Raw genomic sequence first — 20,878 nt, 5'->3', positions numbered from 1 at the left:
TTTTTTTGCCCTATCAACTGAATTACCCCAAAATATGACGCCGTATCTCAGTATAGATGCAGCGCGCCCATAATATGCAATGCGTACAGCATCTTTATTAACTGTTTTTGATAGTTTATTTAGAGTAAAAGCTGTTTTAATTAGTTTTTTACATATTGCATTTATTTGATGTTTCCAGGTCATTTGATTGTCAATTAATAATCCTAAAATCTTTGTAACTCCTACTGTTGCTTTACTATTTCCTTGGTAATTGATATTAATATCAAAAAATTGAATCATCATCCCAGCCTATATACGTCCCACTGCTGGGCACAGGCCTCCTCTCAGAACAAGAGGGCTTGGGCTATAGTTCCCACGCGGGCCCAGTGCGGATTGGGAACTTCACACGCACCATTGAATTGCTTCGCAGGTTTGTGCAGGTTTCCTCACGATGTTTTCCTTCACCGCAAAGCTCGTGGTAAATTTCAAATGTAATTCCGCACATGAATTTGGAAAAACTCAGAGGTGCGAGCCGGGGTTTGAACCCACGACCCTCTGTTTGAGAGGCGATAGGTCAAACCACTAGGCCACCACGGTTTTTTTTAAAAAAAAATTGAATGCGTTGATAAAAATGCATTATATTGGTTTTTGTCAAATTTAGTTTTCAATTATAATAATAATTGAAAACTAGGCCACATTACTATGTCAGAGATTGCATTATTTATGTCGAGCTGGATTCTGACATTTTATAATAGTTGTGCTATCATCAGCAAATAATATCATAAAAAAATAACATCGAATAGTATAAAGTGGGCCCCACTCAGCATAATGTTACGGCAAGCCGCAACGCTGTAGAGGAGACAGACGTTTGTTTTTGTGTAGCAGCGTGGCGGCAGTGGCTGATTGTAAATGTAGTGATGCGGTTGGTATGCCCACAGAACTATTATAAGAGGATTTTTTTAGCCTGTTAAAGTGTCCCACTGCTCGGCAAAGGCCTCCCCTTCTTTCCGCCACTCGTCCCTATAGAAAGCATGCTCCTGCCACTCTATTTGATATGCGTCTTTCTAAGTCATCTCGCCATCTTTTCTTCGGCCTGCCTCTCTTACTTATACCATTAGCAACAAATAAAATAAAAGATGTTAAAATACCAAGCATTAGTCCAACGCTTTGTATGCAATACACTAACGTCATCCAGCGTTGTGCAAGCCATAAATCGAAGTCATTGAATCAAAAGACGTGACAAATAGAATCTTTTAGTGCGCAAAGCGAGGCGACATACGAGGATAAAACGTTTAAGTTACACGTTATACAGGAATAAAAGGCATGTTATTTGTTACTGGCGGTTAATTTGTCATGATTTTGTCACATCATCATTTGTCACTCATCTCACATAACCTCGTTTGTACGAAACTCATATCTTGTTGGCTTAACGCCTTGTGTGGTGTGGAGGGTGTAGGGCTGCAGCTCCTCTGAGGCGGAGAGGAAACGTGTATAGGATCGACCAATCATATTAGTTAAAATCCACGTCTCGGAGACGAGATTTAATATAGGGATATGTCCGTCCGCTTAGGATCGACCAATCATATTAAAGTTATAAATCCACGGTCTCGGAGACGAATAAAGATATTTTACTTTGATATGATTGGTCGATCCCTACACGTCTCCTCTCCGCTCCGCTTGTCTTCGCCTCAGTGGAGCCGCAGCCTAAGGTCTGTGTGCTGGGTCGCAGTTATAACCTAACCTAACCTACTTTGTTGGTACCAGCTCGTTTCTTTGTGAGGTCACAGTCTATCTAAACTTGTTAATTAAGTGTACTTAATAAATAAATCGCGGGATCGCGGTGGATGCGAAAAGCACAAGACCGGTCTGAGTGGAGAGCCTTGGGGGAGGCCTATGTCCAGCAGTGGGCGTCTTTCGGCTGACATGATAATGAATAAATAAATAAATAAATAAGTTTTTATTTATGGCTTTAAATACATAGAGATTTTTTATACCTACTCATGTATAATTTGTTTTAAGTACGGTCGCGGAACACGAAGAATTTCGCGCAATGACCTCCACTACTTGTCTCTGTCACTCGCGCGTGAATATTTGACGTCGCATTCGTATAAATTCATCTGTGCGAGCGCGACGGCAAATATTTACGCGCGAGCAACAGAGACACACAGTGAAAGGTCATTGTACGAAATTCTTCGTCCTCCGCGACCAGACTTTAGCGTAGGTACAGTCAAGTGCAAAAATATGTATCTATTCGAACCGCTCAAAAATATGTTACCACGGCCTTATTACGTCGGAATAAGACTCTGTGGTACATATTTTTGAAGGGTTAGATAAGTCCATATTTTTGCACTCGACTGTACCAATTTAATCGACTGAAGCCAATATTTACACCTCACGTCCTGCGACAGAACTAAACTGTTTGCTTGTGCAATCTGTACACAATATTATACTCTATGATCTAATTTATGTGGCAATTTGTAAGCCGCAATCGCTTTGACGTTCAAGAGGCGCTTAATGCGGAATATCCGAGATCAAGTTCCGGTACAAGATTTGTCACTTCACCGTCTCTGTGTTTTGTGAGGCCGAAGGTGCATGAGCCCTGTATAGATATATTACCGAGAGCGTGGAATGTGGTATTGTGTGTTTCCACTTTATTCCACTCACTTCATTCCAGTTTAGTGACAGAGAGACAACAATATACAGATCTGCAAAGACATTGCACCTGCAATGAGAGAATTGCAGGTGGTAGGACCTCGTGCAAGGTCTGCCCGGATTGCTAGCACCATCTTGCTCGCTAATCCTGCCGTGAAGCAGCAGTGCTTGCACTGTTGTGTTTCGGCGTGGAGAGTAAGACAGCCGGTGAAATTACTGGCACTCGAGGTAGCCCATCTTAGGCCTCTAGGTTGGCAACGCATCTGCGATCCCCCTGGTGTTGCAGGTGTCTATGGGCGGTGGTGATCTCTTACCATCAGGAGACTCACTTGCTCGTTTGCCATCCAGTCAAATAAAAAAAAAAGATTTCTCCAAAGATGTACGCGTGACGTCACGTCGTGCGACACTTTTTAGCACGGGGACCCACTGCCGATCTTTGAAGCGCTTCATCTATGTCATTTTTTTGTTTGATTGACAAAAGAAAAAATATGTCTCCTACTATCATCATCATCACCCCAGCCTATTTACGTCCCACTGCTGGGCACAGGCCTCCTCTCAGATTGAGAGGGCTTGGGCAGTAGTGCGGATTGGGAACTTCACACATTCCGTTGAATGACTTCACAGATGTGAGCAGGTCTCCTCACGATGTTTTCCTTCAGCGTAAATCTCGTGGTATATTTCAAATGTAATTTCGAACATGAATTTCGAAAAACTAAGAGGTGCGGGCCGGGGTTTGAACCTACGAACATCTACTTGAGAGGCGATAGGTCAAACCACTTGGCCACGACGGCTTTTTGTCCTATATTCTCTTATAATCTAACTGACGGACTAAATATAATACTATGTTATACCCAGGAAACTATCTAATTATACTTAAAATATATATTTTTATCTTTTAAAGAAATGGTACGTAACCAACCATAGTAATTGTTCGTGATGACTAACTTTCAAACCGCTATATTAACTCAAAAAGTTGCTTAGGTGACTAGACATGTTCTTTCCGTGGACCCTTCCGTTGGAGACGCTGGGACAAACATAGGATGGTTTTCATCCCGAAAAGTGGCCAAGTTCCCGCGGGATAGCGATAAATAAATACTTCTTAAAATGAGTGGCGGGCAAAAGCTAATTCTCCATATAATAGGTATATTGCTTAAATATGTAATATATATTATCTTTGATGTACAATTTATTGAATAAAGCTGACTTTAGATTTATTTCTGTAGATACTCAGCGAGCGAAGCCTGTTTTGAATATGGTATTATCTTTGCAAATGCTTTGCAATTCAATTATTCGAAAATGTTATCATTTCATTATTTACTTTTGCACCTACTCAAAATTATACAATACTAGCTAATACCGCTGGTTTCGGACGCGTCTATCATAAGATCTGCATTTAAATTGAAATTCCCGGATTTGCAAAAATACCCATGGGAAATATCAAAAATGACATCGACGTCTTCAATATCCTGCCAAAATTTCACGTTTCTAAGACCAGTGGACGAAATTTTTGTATTACTTATTATACTATATTACTTACTTGATTTCATGGTAAAATTGGGATATTTACTAAGAAATCTCCTTTTAGATATTCCCCGTGTTATTCCAACGTATGAGCTATTTGCTTACCAATTTCACCACTTCCAGTGTTCCAGTTCTCAACTTTGGACAGAAATGAAAAAAAAAAATATTTTTTATAAATTTATTTCGATTAACATTTTATTGGTATCGAAATAAAACCATTCAGACTGATTACCTAGAACTCAACTAGTCCAAGGGTAAACAATGTTAACAGTGTTCGTTGGAAAATGGAAACACTTAAACAAATTGGATAGTGCTTGCACGATATTGTTTTATATCATTCGAAGGAAGAAGATATATACTTGCTTTGTGTTTTATTTATTTGTAAATTTAGGACTACACATCTCTTAAGCTTTTACAGTTTTTTTTAGGTAATGTCCCACAACTGGGCAAAGATTTCCTGAATAACATAGCATCTAAAATAAAAAAGAACACCACAAAATTTTACTTTTATGATATCACAAAATTTACACTTAGCCTTTTCTTTCTTTTGCCATGCTTCTAAAAACTTATTAAAAAAAACTTATTATTAAAAATCTTTTGATTTTAAAATCAAAATTACGTGTTCTTGAAATATTTTTTTCTATCCATAATATTTAAGATACTTTCGCTGCATATGGCAATGCAGAGACCTTATTGAACAGTACATCTCTTGGTCAATTAAGTCTACCATATAAGTGCCTAACTTTTTTTCTTTACATCTTTCAAAGTGTCATGTCCTCCGCCGAGAAAGAAAAAGAAAAGCTTGGTCAGACGAGGTCTCTTTTCCAAATGTAAGAAACTTACTCAAGACCCGCACGAAGCGTCGAGTAAGCCTCGTTAGGGTTTAATAACACGGTTAATCAATCAGTTTCCCAATTAGCTACTGTAATTAAGCGCACCACCTCAACAGATTATTCAGAGGAGATCACCTCGATAAAGGTTTTAGTTGTATCGGTAGCTAATCATGTCCTATAATTAGTTAGGTAACTTTGCTTCACGTGTATCTGTTCGGGATTAGGAGCCACTACAATCTTGTAGAATTAATGTTAACTTAACTTTTACATGGAAATACTCTGGGCTGTATTTTTTAACTGTCATTAATATTTTTTCAGTTCAAGTTTTTTTTGACAGAAGTTTTATTCAAGGCAGACAGGGTGTTTATTTTTGTGTTTCCGGAATCGATACAATTTTATTCTTCAATTTATAGTCACAAATCAATAATTCATTTATGACCTCATCATTTCGGCCTATATGTGACTGCGGCCCACTACAGGGTATAGGTCACCTCTTGGAATGAGAGGATTTGGCAACCCAAGTCGTACGAATTACGGCTAGCTCCCACACGGGCTCAGTGTGGATTGGGAATTCAAGATATTTTCCTTTACTTTAAGCTCATGGGAACCACTGAACCACTGAACTATCAACGGAGTCGCGGGCAAAAGCTTCTTTAAATTTTTAAAATTTTGCGGATTATCTAAATCTATGAGCCCTAGAGGGCAACTACCTTAAATCCTTTAGTTAGTAGCTGATTATACTGAAAGGAAACATTCCTTTATTTTTAAAATAAAACAAAACTGCATTCAAAGATCTACTAAACTTCGCTTGTATCACCCGGGAATCGAACCAACTAAAAATTAAAAAATAAACACTCGCTATTTTATTATATAAATCGATAGGATTATTGTTCAGGATACAATTTGTCTAATAAACATCTGGTGTGCGAAAAAAAAGTGAAAACTAACATTAATTGTATTTTAATTTTATTAAAGAACACGTAAACATGAAACATTTTTTTACTTAGACGGATATTGAAAAGAGAAAAAGTTTTAACATTTAACTGATCAGTTGTTCGAAATCGACAATTCGAAAATTCTTTCTGGATACACAAATTTAGTCTTCGTTGAAATTCATTTCGCGTAGCACTCTGCAAAGTGTTGTGGTGTATGCTCCTAATAGGTAACATTTTCTACTGCAACCCTTAAGTCCTGTTCAGTACTATAACACGTTTTGTAAATATCATTTCATGGTATCTCGTACAATAGATGAGTGTAAGGCCAAATGTTTAGACAGATTTTATCCTAAACAATAATCATATAGATTCGTATAATAAAATAGCGAGTGTTCATTTTTAGTTGGTTCGAATTTTTTAGTTCGATCTTTGAATGCAGTTTTTTTTTTAAATAAAGGAATGTTTCTTTTCAGTACAATTAGCTAACTAAACGATTTTAGGTAGTTGCCCTCCAGGGCCCATATATTTTTTTCACCCTGTATATACTTATATATGGACATTATACATATACTTACTGATTAAATAAATATCGATTAAGCTATAAGGTTAATGTTGGTAGAGATTTAGCACCAGAGTTAACTATGCTTGTACATTTGCCAAAAACAAAAGACTCCCATAAGCAAAACTTCTGAAGTGCTTCGAGAGTTACCGACTTGTCCAAGAAATAAACTGTGTTGACGTCACGAGTGTAGTCAAACTTTTTAAAAACATAAACAGAGAATGACCGCCTTTTTCATGGACTGGATTTTTAAATGACTTTAACCCCCTGTATCACCATCCATTGATTAAATTTATTTGACGGATAAAAATGTGATGCCGTCTCTGTTTATTTTGTTCGAATAGACGGAAACGGCATCATATTTATCCGTCAAATAAAATTAATCAATGGGTGGTGAAACAGCCCCTAAATGTGGCATACATTTTAAAGACTTGTGATTCTCAGTTACATAGAACAAATTGTAAAGATATTTTATTATTATTTTATATATAAGTAGAACACGCGGTAAAAAATAACATTATTCCTCATGGCTCAGTTGTGTGTGTTTCATCATAAAAAATTAAAAATAAAATAATTAAATAACACACTAGCCCGATTATTAAATGAATTACAAATTAATTATAACGGAATAATGTTGAATTAGGTTTGATTCCCAGCTGCAGCTAGACTTATGTTTTTTTTTTCTAGCGTGAAAAAAAAAACTGATAATCGCAAAAACAATTCAAAAATCGGAAAGCAAATGTTCCGAATTTGACAAAATGTTACGTGTCTACGAGAGCTAGTCTTATGCTTTCGAACTTTGTATAGTATTTATGTGGGAATGAGAAAGACGGTATGAAACGAAATTGGGAATAGATTCCAGGGGAGAGCGAATTCGTCGAGTGTCTGTGGAACATACTGTGATTTTAACTTCAGGTGTTGATTCATTGGGTCCCTAATTTAAATTAGTGTGGGAGTGGAACAGGCCGCACGTGGGTGTTTGGTGGTTTGTAGCTTCATTAAGTGAACTCGACACTGAATGTAGGGTATACTGCCGTTTGGGCAAAATATGTTTCGCCAAATTTCACTTCCCAAAAAACTTAACGCAGTAGTTTCATTTCCCAAACGAATCTTTAGCATATTAACATTTCGCATTTTATTTATTTGGTCAAATTATGATTTGGCATAATTTTACATTGTCAAGTTTTATTATGACAAACGTTTATTAAGCAAATATTTTCTTTTGGCTAATATTATATTCCAAAAAATGGTTTGTTTAAAATAACAGGCAAAAATATATTCTTTCTATTGAAAAGTATGCGACTATGCCCACTGGCACGTTTCGTTACCAAATGATAATTTGATAAATATACTTTTAACAAACTTGTCATTTTACAAACACATCATATGATAAATCATCATTTAAAAAATATACATTACCCAAACAACTCATTTTTCAAACTTGTTATTTTACAAAACATCAATTTATAAATAATTATTTGACATTTATATATATAACATGTTTAAATTGATAGGATTTGGTTCTCGTGGCTTGTTCTCGTTTCGCATTCCCTAAGGTCGCACTTGTAACCTAACCTAAGCAACTACGCTAACATTAGTTAGCTTTTCGATGGGTCGCAGTTCTATCTACCCTAACCTAACCTAACCTACTGTACTAGCAGAACCTATTTCTTAACCAAGTTAACCAGAGCTAAAGGCACCTCTAATTAATTTTAATAAAATGTTTGCCAAATAATGCATTTCATTAAATGTTTTTTTGACAAACGTGATTTGCCAAATGACGAAAATAATAAATGAATAGTTTGCCAAGTGATTTGTTATATGATGGTTTGTAAAATAAAGAGTTTGTGAAATGATAAATTTGTAGAATGTGGTTTTAAAAAACGATTAATTTGTAAAAGAAAAATTTGTGAAACGTTGTTTGTTAAATGAATATTGCTGAAACGTTTGTTGCCAAATGATTGGATACCATCACCGTCGCGTGTCATGTATGCGTTTGGCATTTCGTTTGACACTCCGTCTGACACGTTCCTATTACGGTCATGGCATGATACGATGCACGCGATGTAATATGTAGAGATCTTAAGGGGTAACAGTATCTCAAGATAGAGAAATTTCCAAGTAAAATAATTCTTATGGCCTGACAATGACAAATCTAGATCAACCGTGCGGCGAGCGATTTTTGCATCGCATTTGTTTATACCTACGCTGTCTGATTCACATCTGTACCGTGAAATGAAGGGAATTCCTATAACGCTGCCAGTCTCGTATTGGCTGCGCTGTTATATGTACAGTCAACCAAAATCAAATAAAAAAATCTATGCACAACCTTGACGTCAGTGAATAAAGTTGCAAATAAATATTTCTTTCAACTCTGACCATATCAGTCTCTTTGTAGTTGACTGTATGTGTAGGAACAAACAGGACCTGTTGACAGGGGAAAACAACAACAAATCTATTTATTTGGTGACAAAACTCGCCATCTGAGACTGGTTTTAACCGCAAAAATTTGATGAATTCATCGCATGTTATGTTGGTGTTCTTTAATACTGGTTTTATCAAGAAACAGCTAAAAATAAGTGTAGTCAGATATGCAAATTTTGTGTTCAACAAAATCTAAGTTTTTTTAGAAACATAAATATTTCGGATTGGAGGACAAGTGTTGAATCGTACGGCTTACTGTCCGGAAATCTTCGAAATAGAAAGTAAACAAAAACCTTAAAAATTCACACATTTTGGCTAACTTACTTTAGAATAGCTGTTTAAGATGTTGGTAAAACAATCTTTAGAACAAAAACGACGCAAAAGCAAACATTTTCAAAATTAAATAGACACAAAAAGGCTGTGTGTAACGATTGAAATCGCTGATAGTTTATCCCTGGAATGGAAGGCAGTAAGCCTGGAATCCAATTAAAATAACTAGATTCGTGAACTTGACCTCAATACCCGCGAAGTTAAATTGAAATCTGTCGCTCGGTTTGACGTGTCCAAACCTCCAAGTTAAAACTTTGTGGAATTGTTCATGGGTTGGCAAAGTTTTTACAACTCGAGACAGTGTTATGCAGATTAGCTTCAGACTTCTAGCAGCAATTTAAATGAAAATTATATTTTTTGTTTTATTAATCTGTCTTATAAATAATTGTCATGTTTTGTTTTGTTTCTGTGGCGAAGTTTAAGAGGATCATTGTTCGAGCGTTTATTCCGTTTAGTTTAACGTGGGCACATTTTTGTTGGCATGGTAGAAAATTCTGTTATGGTTTTCAGTAGTTACATCTAGTAAAAGTATCGTCCTAAACAGTAATCGAAAATGTCATCAAATTCTACAGCCCAATCATAATAAAATGTGACCACAAAAATAAGAGTGGTTGAAAGATCCCTAAGTAATTAGCCGTGGTGGCGGTGGTTTGACCTATCACCTCTCAAGCAGATGATCGTGGGTTCAAACCCCGGCTCGTACCTCAGAGTTTTTCGAAATTTATGTACGAAATTACATTTGAAATTTACCACAAGCTATACGGTGAGGAAAAACATCATGAGGAAACCTGTACAAACCTGAGAAGCAATTCAATGGTGTGTGTGAATTTCCCAATCCGCACTGGGCCTGCGTGGGCCCAAGCCCTCTCATTTTCTACATAGGTACTTATACTCTTTGCCTCTCATTTAGAGCCTGTGCCCAGCAGTGGGACGTATATAGGCTGAGATAACGATGATGAAGTTATAAAGCTTTTAAACCACAAGCAATGAGGATTTTTCGACAGGCGAAATATCGCTAGATGGCGTTAGTATCGTGAGGTCCGTTTGACGTTTGCGTCGCGCTCGTGATTGGTTAAATAACTATGGTTGAAACCATAATTCGTGAGACTAGATTGACAATTCAATGACAGTTAAAGGGTTACCAGGGCTCGACGAAATTAAATAGTGATGTAGCCGATATCGATATTCAGTATCGATTAGACTAAATGGTGGCTCCAACGATTAAATCCAATGTGTGGTCAGATCTAATATTAAAATTGACAAAATAAATACCAATTTAAAATCGATTTTGGATACGATTTTTGTGAGATAGATTCACAAGCTTGCGATCCGATCCGTGAATCGTTTCAGAGGTTTACGGTCCATAATGAGTCAAAAAATCGATTCAAAGTGAAAAATCGACGAATGACCCGCACCCCCTTCCGCCCCCGCCAATCGCGAAACAATACCGGTGTCAAAATGGCATCTCTTGTGAAGATAATGATGAAACTATTACTTCGGTTAGCGCACTGCGCACTTGGTGACGGCAATGATATCATGCGCATATAAAATAGATAAAGCGGATTTAAGATGAGACCAATCAAAACAATAAATGAAATAATTGTCGTCGGTTCGTATTTGCACTTCTTTAAATGATATCTTACATTGCAAAGTAAATTATTAAACTAATTTGATAATGTCACCGCAAGTAATGGATAAATACAACTAGAAGCCAATGTCGTAATGTTGTTTTAATATCCACACGAACACCACTACCCTGACTGTGGCAACACTTGTGCACAATGAATTGTCAATCTAGTCTCACGAATTTATGGTTTCAAGTATAAATGAGCTAATCGCAAGCAAGACTGAAACGTCAAACCGACCTCAAAATACTAACGCCATCTAGTGATTTTTCGCCAGTCGAAAAACCCTCAATCCTCATCAATGCTCGTAAGGCTCCATCAACAACTCAAACATTGAAGCACCAATCGCAAGCCACAAAAGGACTTCTAATCTTCCCGTTCCCGTGGGCGCAGGACAAAGCCGACGTAATGAAACCCCGTGTTGATCTGTGTACAGTTACTAAAGCTTTGTTTGTATTAATAATGCCAGAGCTCAAAAATACATACAGTCGAACATAGGACCTCCTCCTTTTTTGAAGACGGTTTAAAAGTATTTAAATAGTGTTGCTGTAAACTGCACGCCTGCGCTATAAAAAACAAAATAAATAAGTTATTGACTTGTAACAGGAACAAGCTTTTTTTGTTGGGTACCTACCTATACTATACTTATAGTTATCCAAAAGAGAATGGGCAAATTGACCTACGGGCGGACATTAATGTTAGTTTCATATGGAAGCCCTGATGGCCTTTTTGGCATAAAATAAGATTGTGTGTGGACCATTTTAATGACGGAAATGTTACGTTTTTAGTCTACGTTTCTTTTTCGGCATAGAAGATGGCGCCATTCTATTTATTCCAGTTTGTGTATGGACCATTTCGCCGATGCGATTTTGTTATATAACTGAGTCTGGTTGGAAACAAAAATTCTTACCGCGAAAACTTTGAAATGTTGTAGAGCGTAAATCATAAACGATTAAAATAAATTGATTTTTCTCGCAATCGAAGTGAAAAATAGAGTTTTCACCTCGAGACTAATGTCAATATAAACCATCGGATAAATAGACACCCTCGCTAAAGCTCGGGTGGCTAACCACCTCGGGTATATATTGGCTTATTTTAGTCCCTTGATTAAAAATGTACTATTGTAAGTGAACTAAACAAGTACTTTGCTCACCCGCGACCTTTAGTAACGGAACTGACTGAAGAGTAGCCATAGCTACTCTGTTTGGCGTAGCATAGGTTTGGCGACCTTGGATATTAGAGGTACTTAACCATCATGTACGTTACCGGCGACGCCGCCATGACGTCCCTGTGAGGCAAGGCTGTTAAGACAGGAAGGGTGGTGCTGCCCTCCCTCACTTTTTTAGCCTACTGCCAGAAGAGTATTTTTTTTTTCAAACAAAATGATGTATTTTGACCAAAGTAGCAATCTTTACCTAGAGCTGTTAAAGTGATAAAACAATATAAAAGTTTATGAAATAGATTTGCTAAGCTAGAAAAAGAACGAGAAAAAAACTTGGGCGTGTTGTGTGTAACTATTATTGTTTGAATTATAACAATTAACGCTTTGCATTTTTGGTAATTAACACCTCGATTTCGATGTTCGTATCTCTCCGCTAACACAAAATATTTAAATGTGTAAAACATTAATTAGGACGTATTTTAATGAAAGCTCTATCGTACCGCCATTTTTCATAAAATAATCAGATACAGTGAGTTAATTTGGTAAACAATGGCACAAAGCGCACGTCCGCATCCGAGTGCGGTCATAAATCAGACTATTGTTTTCTGGATTTAATCAATACGAGCATTGGGGTAGCTATCATTATATCGAAATTTGTTACGTCCATTTTCATTTCATCGAAAACTATTCTACGAATTTCATTACCTTTTTTTCTAATCACATAATCTTTAATCATCAAGCAAAAATCAAGCGTAACGATTCATCGAATTTACCTGTCATGGAATTATCAATTATTAATAGTATCAAATTATCGAAACATGATTCAAAGACGGTACGGTTCCTATATATTATTATTGCCACGAAGAATCATCACCGCGGTCACGTTTCATCGACCGATGCATTTGTTATTATTGCAGCACGTTTAGAAAATTTATTGCGGTCAGTCGTAAGTTAATACACAATTACCCTCTATTTAAGAATCCAACAGCAAAGATCATTTGTGAACCAATATTATCCGGGCTGCTATAAAAAAATATCTTACATCGAAGGCTAAGGGGGCTCCGCTTCGCCCCCGCCTTAGCCTTGTGAACCTAACCTATCCGAGTCGTTTTTGCTCCGAACCGTCTTGCTCGCTCGCTTCGCTCAAATCATTTTTTTTTTTTGCATTTGGCACGCATGATAGTATACCATCTAATATTAAATTAGTGTTCCGATAAAATGTATTGTCATAGAAACGTATTATCAAGTATAGTAACACTGGCGAAACGATTTTCTGTGTTATAAGAATTTTAGGAACTGAAACTTACGATGAACCAAAATCATAGTAATGGCGATTCGATGAACGACTATGTCGATATACAAATAAAATGATGAAGTAAAATTCGATGAGTGGTTTCTTGTGTAAAAAGTAATTCGAGCAATTTTATGAGCAATGAAACGAAGTTCGATAAATGATTCCTAATTGATAACAAAATTCTGCGAATAATGTTATGAGAAACGATAATCGATGAAACAATTTTCGGTAAAATGATGGATTACCCGAGCATTCAAAGTCTAAGTCAAAGTCAAAATATCTTTATTCAATTTAGGCTATAACAAGCACTTACCTCTGTTGTGAAGAATCCGGCAAGAAGCTCAACGAGGTATATATATATTTTTAAACAGATTAACAATATTATTAAATTATACTCGTATCTATACATCACAAGTATTTAACACAACTTTATTTTTAACACAGTAGGTAGGCTATCGCTAATGCGGATCGGAATTATTTCCAAATATCCCTGTCCATGATATAATCATTAACTTTATAATACGCCTTAGATATTAATGGCTTCTTGACAATAGATCTGAATTTTGTATCCGTTTCGTTTGTAATATTTTTTGGAATTTTATTATAAACACGTATGCAACTTCCCTGAAACGACTTTTTGGTTTTAGCCAGTCTGTAAGATGGAACTTTAAGCTTCCCTGTGTTTCTAGTAGCCTTTGGCTTATCGATGTTAGTGGGAAAATCACATATGTTCTTCCTTACATATATGATTATTTTCAAAAACATAAAGCGACGGCAGGTTAGGATACATGTTTCTTTAAAAAAATATCTTAAAGATTCACGCGTCTTCAATTATAAATTGCTTCTAATTGCTCTCTTTTGTAAGATAAAAATTGACCAATGTCTGCAGCAGATCCCCATAAAATAAGGCCGTACGAAATAATGCTATTAAAGTAAGCAAAATACACAACCGTGCCGTCGCCACATCGGTTAGCTGCCGTATTTTCCAAACTGCAAAAGCAGCAGAGCTCAATCTACCGCGATTGCTGTGACGTGAGGTCCCCATTGTTGTTTAGAATCGAGCGTTATTCTAAAAATACTGTTGATTTTACAAATTCAATAGTTTGACCATTTAACTTTATATTAGAAACTGAATTCGTTGTAATAACATCTGAATATACTCGTAATATAGGTATATATAAGACATATTTGAAAGGTGTCTTTACCACGAAATAAATTACAGAAAATAATGTCTATAACTTTGAGAAAGGTTGTAATATACGTAGATACCTATAAGTGCAAGTTAATAACTTTTTAGGAAACTTGGGAAAACTCCAGCTGCCAATCCATTCATATTTTTGCACTTACGACGCAAGAAAGATGGCTTAAATCACACAGTGAAGGACCACCATCTTATTTATTTATGCTGTTGTGTTGATGGAACTTGGCAGCTGGAACAATGTCAAAGAAACCATCGAAAACTACTAAACCTAAAATTTTGTCTAATTGAGGACATTTTTGGAGGTTCCATATTTTTTTTAGTTTCTTTGAACACATTATTTTTGTAGGTTTAAAAACAAACAAAACAAAATCGCGATCCAATAAAACTTTTAAATACCGCGTCTTTGATTTGTCGCTATCTTTGAGTCCCTTTAATAAGCTGAGATTGAGCCAATTTGATCGTGAACATTCGATCTCAAGTTGGAGCGACATTCATAAACAGGCCGAGATGCTCAGAGATGGAACTTAACTTTAATTACTTCTTAGAGGTTTGATTAAGAACACCGAGGAATCGGGGATTTGAGATCAATCACAGCTCGGGTGAGATTCCGAAGTGATTGAGAACTATGATTGAGATTTGAGAAAAAGGTCGCTCGGAAATCAAGAATCAACATTGTTGAGTTGTTTTTATTTGTCTTTTCAGGACACTTATTGCCATCCAAATCTGTGGGAGAAACGCGTTTAGACAGCTCATAAAAAGTACCTACGTTTTGTTCATGAATTCCTTTTGTTCATAAAAAGTACCTTTTGTTCATGAATCGATATTTTACGGCATTAGTGAAATGAAATGAAATGAAAGGAAATATTTTATTTGTTAATAGTGGGTTTCAATCAAGGTCTTAGAGTTATACAGTCATAAGATCGCCACATTATGCCAACAGACTTGCGTACAAATTTGTAATTGAGTGCATTCGTTTTTATGTTATTAATTTCTATCACAGATGCCAACATTAACTACTTATCAAAGAACTCACGAACGCTATAGAAACACTTTTCACTTAACCATTGCATTAGTAGATTTTTAAATGCCTTTAATTTCTTATCTTTAAAGACATCCGGCAGCTCATTATACATCTTAATGCACATAACATAGGTATATAACTATAATTTTGACTTTAATTTTGATTGTAATTTTGATGTATTTTATTTTGATTCTGATTAGTAATTTTGATGATAATTTTATTTCTTTGTGTTACTAACCCTTTTAAATGAGACTACATGTTACTAACAATCTATGGACCCTGGTCTGCAATAAACGTTTATTATTATTATTATGTTCTTTATTTTTCTTTCAATCTTAGGTTTAGGTTTTTATAATAGTTATAAAAAGTAAAATACAGAAAAGTACATACAAAATAAAAATATTATAAAAACCTAACCTAGTTTGCCGCCGGTAACGGGGTAGGGTCCCAAGCTACCGGTGGTCAGGGCCGCAGAGTGAGGAACCTCCGGACGATGCGTGCCGTGTCCAGAAGTACCGCCTTCTGTATCTGGCCCTTGATCCAGCCATCTAGCGAGAGTCTCTTGATGTCTCTTGTCTCTTATTATTATTATTATTATATTCTGTTGCAGGCTAACAGCGGCTCGTGCGTGGGCAGCATGCCGCGCACCGGCGCTCTGTTGCTTGCGCTCGCGGCGGTCGCGCTCGCCGCGGAATGGGCGCACGCCTCTTATATTGATCCAGGTGAGCACACCACGAATGTATGATAAACAGATGGTCCCAAAGGAAGAACAGCGCCGTTCGCAAGACCGGCAGTTTTTGCTGATTTGGGGCCATTTCGTGACATGTTTAAACTTTAATTTCTTTTTCTTATTTCGAAGGTTGTCACTTATTTCTTTCTTTCTTTCAATGAGGGCTAGGGCGTTACGGTCTTGCTTGACTCATTTAGTTATTTGAATGAGCCAATTGCAAGTAAGATCGCAACGTCAAAAAACCTCACGATACTAACGCCATCTAGCGATATTTCGATTATTTTCGATGGCCTGTCAAGTAGCCTTTAATCCACCTTTTCTTTCCGGAATCCCGCGGCACTACCAAACCTCGAAAGAGGACAACGTCGGATTGTTTAAAAAAAAGTACTTACAAAATTAAACGGGTACCTACCCACAATTTTAAAAGCCAACTCAAAAAGTGGCTCCTAGATAATGTTTTTTGTAACTACAATGAGTTTTTCGAGTTATCAACTCGTGCTATAGTGCCATAGTTCTAGTAATAATAGTAATATAATTGATTAATAGTGTAATATAATTAACAAATCATTTGTAACACCTGTTACAAAGACAAAAAAAAACATTCCATTACAAGTGAAAGTGAACGCACTGACCTATGAAAAAGATAATCAAAATACCGCAAACGGACCTATCACGCTAAAACACACGAGTAATATTTACCTCGACGTTTCGACCACATTACAGTGGCCGTGGTCACGAGTAGACTGAAATGTGGGGTGTCAAGTCTGCCTAGCAGCACGAGTCCTTCGAACTACCCGCACTTGATCGCAAAAAGTACCGGCACTCGTATCTCGAACTACCAGAACTTGGTCATACCACATTTCAATCTACTCGTGACCACGGCCACTGTAATGTGATCGAAACGTCGACGTAAATATTACTCGTGTGTTTTAGCGTGATAAGTCCCGTTTGTGGTATTTTGACTATGAGTGAAAATCACGAAAGTTTTAAGCGTTATATGAAAAAGTTCTTCCGAAATACCGTTTCTATTATAGTCGGACCTTTCCTGATTTATAATCATAAGTTGAACCGTTTAATTTTGTAAGGGTTACCTATGTTTCTTATATCAATTATGTTTACCCAGGTGACGAGGATGTGGAGATCAGTTTACCCGACTACGGGGAGGATCCAGCCGACCTGCAGTTGCTGCAGGATGTTGGGAAGTAAGTTCAGATACCATTCGTTGTGATGGATGGTGCTAGGACTCAGTGGAGTCCAATATACCAATTTAATGTTAAGCCGAGTTTAGACTTGCAAAAAAAATCGTGCAAGTTGCATTACATTGCGGCGCTCGATTGACCACTACAAACTCGTTGGTTTTACGGCCTCGCAAATACTCGCAATGTAATGCAACTCGCACTATTTTTCTTGAAAGTCTAAACTCGGCGTTAAAGTTAACGTTTCAGCGAGCTTTAAGATAGGCCGACAGAATTAGAATTTTTTGAAGAATTAATTTCCAGTAAGCTGGAAATCGTTTAATTACCATTATTAGGTCCTAAATAGCTGTATCTAATCAGTGATTGATTCCAGGTGGTGTGTATAACTTTTGGGAGCCAAATAACCAAAAAATTTTTGCTCTTTTTTCGGTTTTTTGCTTGTAGCACAAAAACGGCGCTTCCGCTGGAAAAGTTCTTCGCTTTAATATTAAAGAATGTTAAATTCTGTATCGAATGAGCATCTAAAACGTCAAATTCGGTTTAGTGGTACAGCCAAAATCAAAGGGTAGATGCACCGAAAGCGATACTCTTCTCGATTTGTGGTCTAGTAGGCTAAGAGTGGCCCCCGAAGATAAATTTGGTTATTCTTTCAGGTTGGGTACTGGCAAGCCTTAAAAACATTATATGCTTAACATCAATCTGCTCTTACAATGTTATAAACTAGGATTATAGGCAGTTAGTACCAAATGAAGGTATTAAAACGATTTCCAGCTAACTGGAAATTAATTCATTAAAAAGCTTTTTAAGTTATTTGATTAGTCAAAGTCAAAATATCTTTATTCAATTTAGGCTATAAAAAGCACTTATGAATGTCAAAAAAATCCACCACAGGTTCGGAAAAATATCTGTTAAGAAGAATCCACTTTATAGACGGAATAGAACTTAATTTGCAACCCCAGATAGATAAGACATCTGTCATGTTCTATGACTAGTCAATAAATATATATTTTTTATAAATATTCATATAAGAAATGACCGTAAGGTATGTATTATGAAATCAAATCCCACAATCAAGCTCGAAGTTCCCACAAAAATCAAAGCAACCATGTACGAATCGAAGTAATAAACCATCATCTAAAATATTGATAGTAAACCCAGTAACGCATTTGAAAACCCGTTTACAATCGGTTTAAAACTTGCGTTTCTCTTTTGCCATGTTTAGGGTTCCATACTGGAAGGGTTGACTATTATGTCACTACGCCTCGCTGTCACTGTCTGTACTGCTTTTGGTGATCAATAAATAATATTTGTATTGTATTGTCAACTGAGTTATCTAATTATTACATGTAGTCTACTGATGTCACAGTTCGGTACCTATAGAATCACGTTTTGACATCTCAATAACAAACAGTCAATTAATTGATGGCGTCAAATTTCCTAATAGGACCTATTCTCTTTTAGATTTCAAAAATAGGTTTTAATGCAATATAGTTTTATTTGGAGAACAAACAGAAATAGATGTACAATAATAGTTCTTATGTTCTAACTTCTTATAAATCACATTCATCTACCTCCTCGACAGCTCTCACTGAGAATTATATTAAAGTAATTCGACACTGACAGTGTGTACTGCTAAGATTTTAGAAAATAGAGAACAAAAAAACAATAACGAAATAAAACTAACAATAGAATCAACAATAGAAAAGTTCCAATGTCTAGACTTAAGTACACCGACAACTGTGCGATAACCCGACCATCAGTAACCAACAGTGATGTACTAAAAAAAAAGATATACAATAAAAATAGAAATAAACAATAAAATAAGTATAGTAAAACAAAAATTATTCTAACGCTGACCTTCAACAGCGGGAGACGTCAAGCCCCCAATGAGCCAATGCAAGAGGCACGCAAGAGGCATGCAGTGCAGGTATAGCTAGCTGTACTACCACGGTTCCTCTTCGATTGTGTTAACGAACCCGTTTAAATAAACTATCATCTAATTAACGCAATTTTACGCGAATTGCTCACAAAAAATAAGCACGATAACAACATTTGGGAAACATTGTGTCCTTAATCCTTATCCATAAGCGTAAATCATCTTTACGTTTATTATGATACGTTTGGTTTTACGAAGAAAAGCCTATTTGCTGTGATAACATCAGTAGTTTTTATGATTGCTTGCTGTTTTTCCCAATTTATAAATATTTAACAGTATAGTAACGGCTTTATTTATGGTAAAATGTCAAGGCCTCTCATACTAAGGTTAAAGGCGGACGAAAAAGAGTTTTCTCTTTTCCGGCTTATATACGTCTCACAGCTGGAGGATCCTTTCAGGAGGATTCCTTTTAGGATAAGAAGGACATTGCTATAGTTTCCATGCGGGTCCAGATCGAATTAGGAAATCAGATACACCGTAGAATTTGCGTCTGCATGCAGGTTCCTTTACAATGTTGTTGGTAAATTTCAAATGTAATGCGTTATTTCCAATGTTTTTATACGCTGATCGATATTCAAAACCATTGCTATTATCAGGGCTAATTTTAAAACATCTTTGTCAGAACTTATCCTTAGTATCATCAGCCGGAAGACGTCCACTGTTGAACAAAGTCAAAGTCAAAGTATCTTTAATTAAAGGCCTCCCCCTTGGAACGCCACAATGAACGACCATTCGCCACCTGCTTCTACCGGTTGCGCACAACTCTCGCGACATTAGTCTACCTAGTGGGAGGCTTTATCAGATAACACTTCGCCTTCCGGTTCGTGATCGCCACTCGAGGACTCCTCCAACGGTTATTAGTTCTTCGAGCGATGTGGCGCGCCCATCCTCGAGCTACTAAGTCGTTATTAGGGCACTACATACATAAAATCACGCCTCTTGTCCAACGGGGTAGGCAGAAACTACATCCTTCCACTTGCTACGATCCTGGCATACAACTCTCGCTTCCTCTACATTCATCAATCTTTTCATGCATGCACGTCGGTTTAGAGTACTCCTGACTCGACCTTTCTTCAGAACGTCCTCGATTTGATCGTAGTACGTTTTCGTCTGGGCCTTCCTCTTCCAACGTTCCCAATACAATTCACGCTCGTCTTATAGATCTGCCTAGTCAATCTGTTTTCATTCATTCTCTCAACAAGCCCGTTTCTCTTGTTAATTGTTATTTTCATATGTTTTATGTACAATAAAGAGTTACAACAACAACAATAACCATCCAAGCATCCCTTTCTCAATCCGTGTGACTATGCCTTCATTTATCAGCGTTCCCTTATCGCACTATGTATTTCTAATTCTGTCACTCAATTTCACACCTAATATACTTCTTAATGCTCTCATTTCTACCGCATTTATTCTACTCTGTGATGCCTTTCCTGCCACACCCAACTTTCACTTCCATACATGAGTGTTGGTACTAGCA

General features: G+C 36.7%; 1 protein-coding gene across 4 annotated transcripts in view; it reads left to right on the top strand.

Annotated features, from left to right (window-relative positions):
* Positions 1 to 20,878, top strand: part of LOC141435540 (U8-agatoxin-Ao1a-like) — a 66,442-nt gene that overhangs the window by 43,179 nt on the left and 2,385 nt on the right. For all 4 annotated transcript variants that reach the window (XM_074098247.1, XM_074098245.1, XM_074098244.1 and 1 more), the window contains exons 2-3: positions 16,147 to 16,258; positions 17,390 to 17,468. In XM_074098247.1, coding sequence (XP_073954348.1) covers positions 16,174 to 16,258; positions 17,390 to 17,468 — 164 coding nt within the window. In that variant the 5' untranslated portion in view covers positions 16,147 to 16,173. The remainder of the gene's footprint in view (positions 1 to 16,146; positions 16,259 to 17,389; positions 17,469 to 20,878) is intronic.

The sequence above is a fragment of the Choristoneura fumiferana genome, chromosome 15, assembly GCF_025370935.1.
Source record: "Choristoneura fumiferana chromosome 15, NRCan_CFum_1, whole genome shotgun sequence".
Lineage (NCBI taxonomy): Eukaryota > Metazoa > Arthropoda > Insecta > Lepidoptera > Tortricidae > Choristoneura > Choristoneura fumiferana.
The sequence above is the reverse complement of the archived record's forward strand: the minus strand, read 5'-3'. Positions and strand labels throughout refer to the sequence as shown.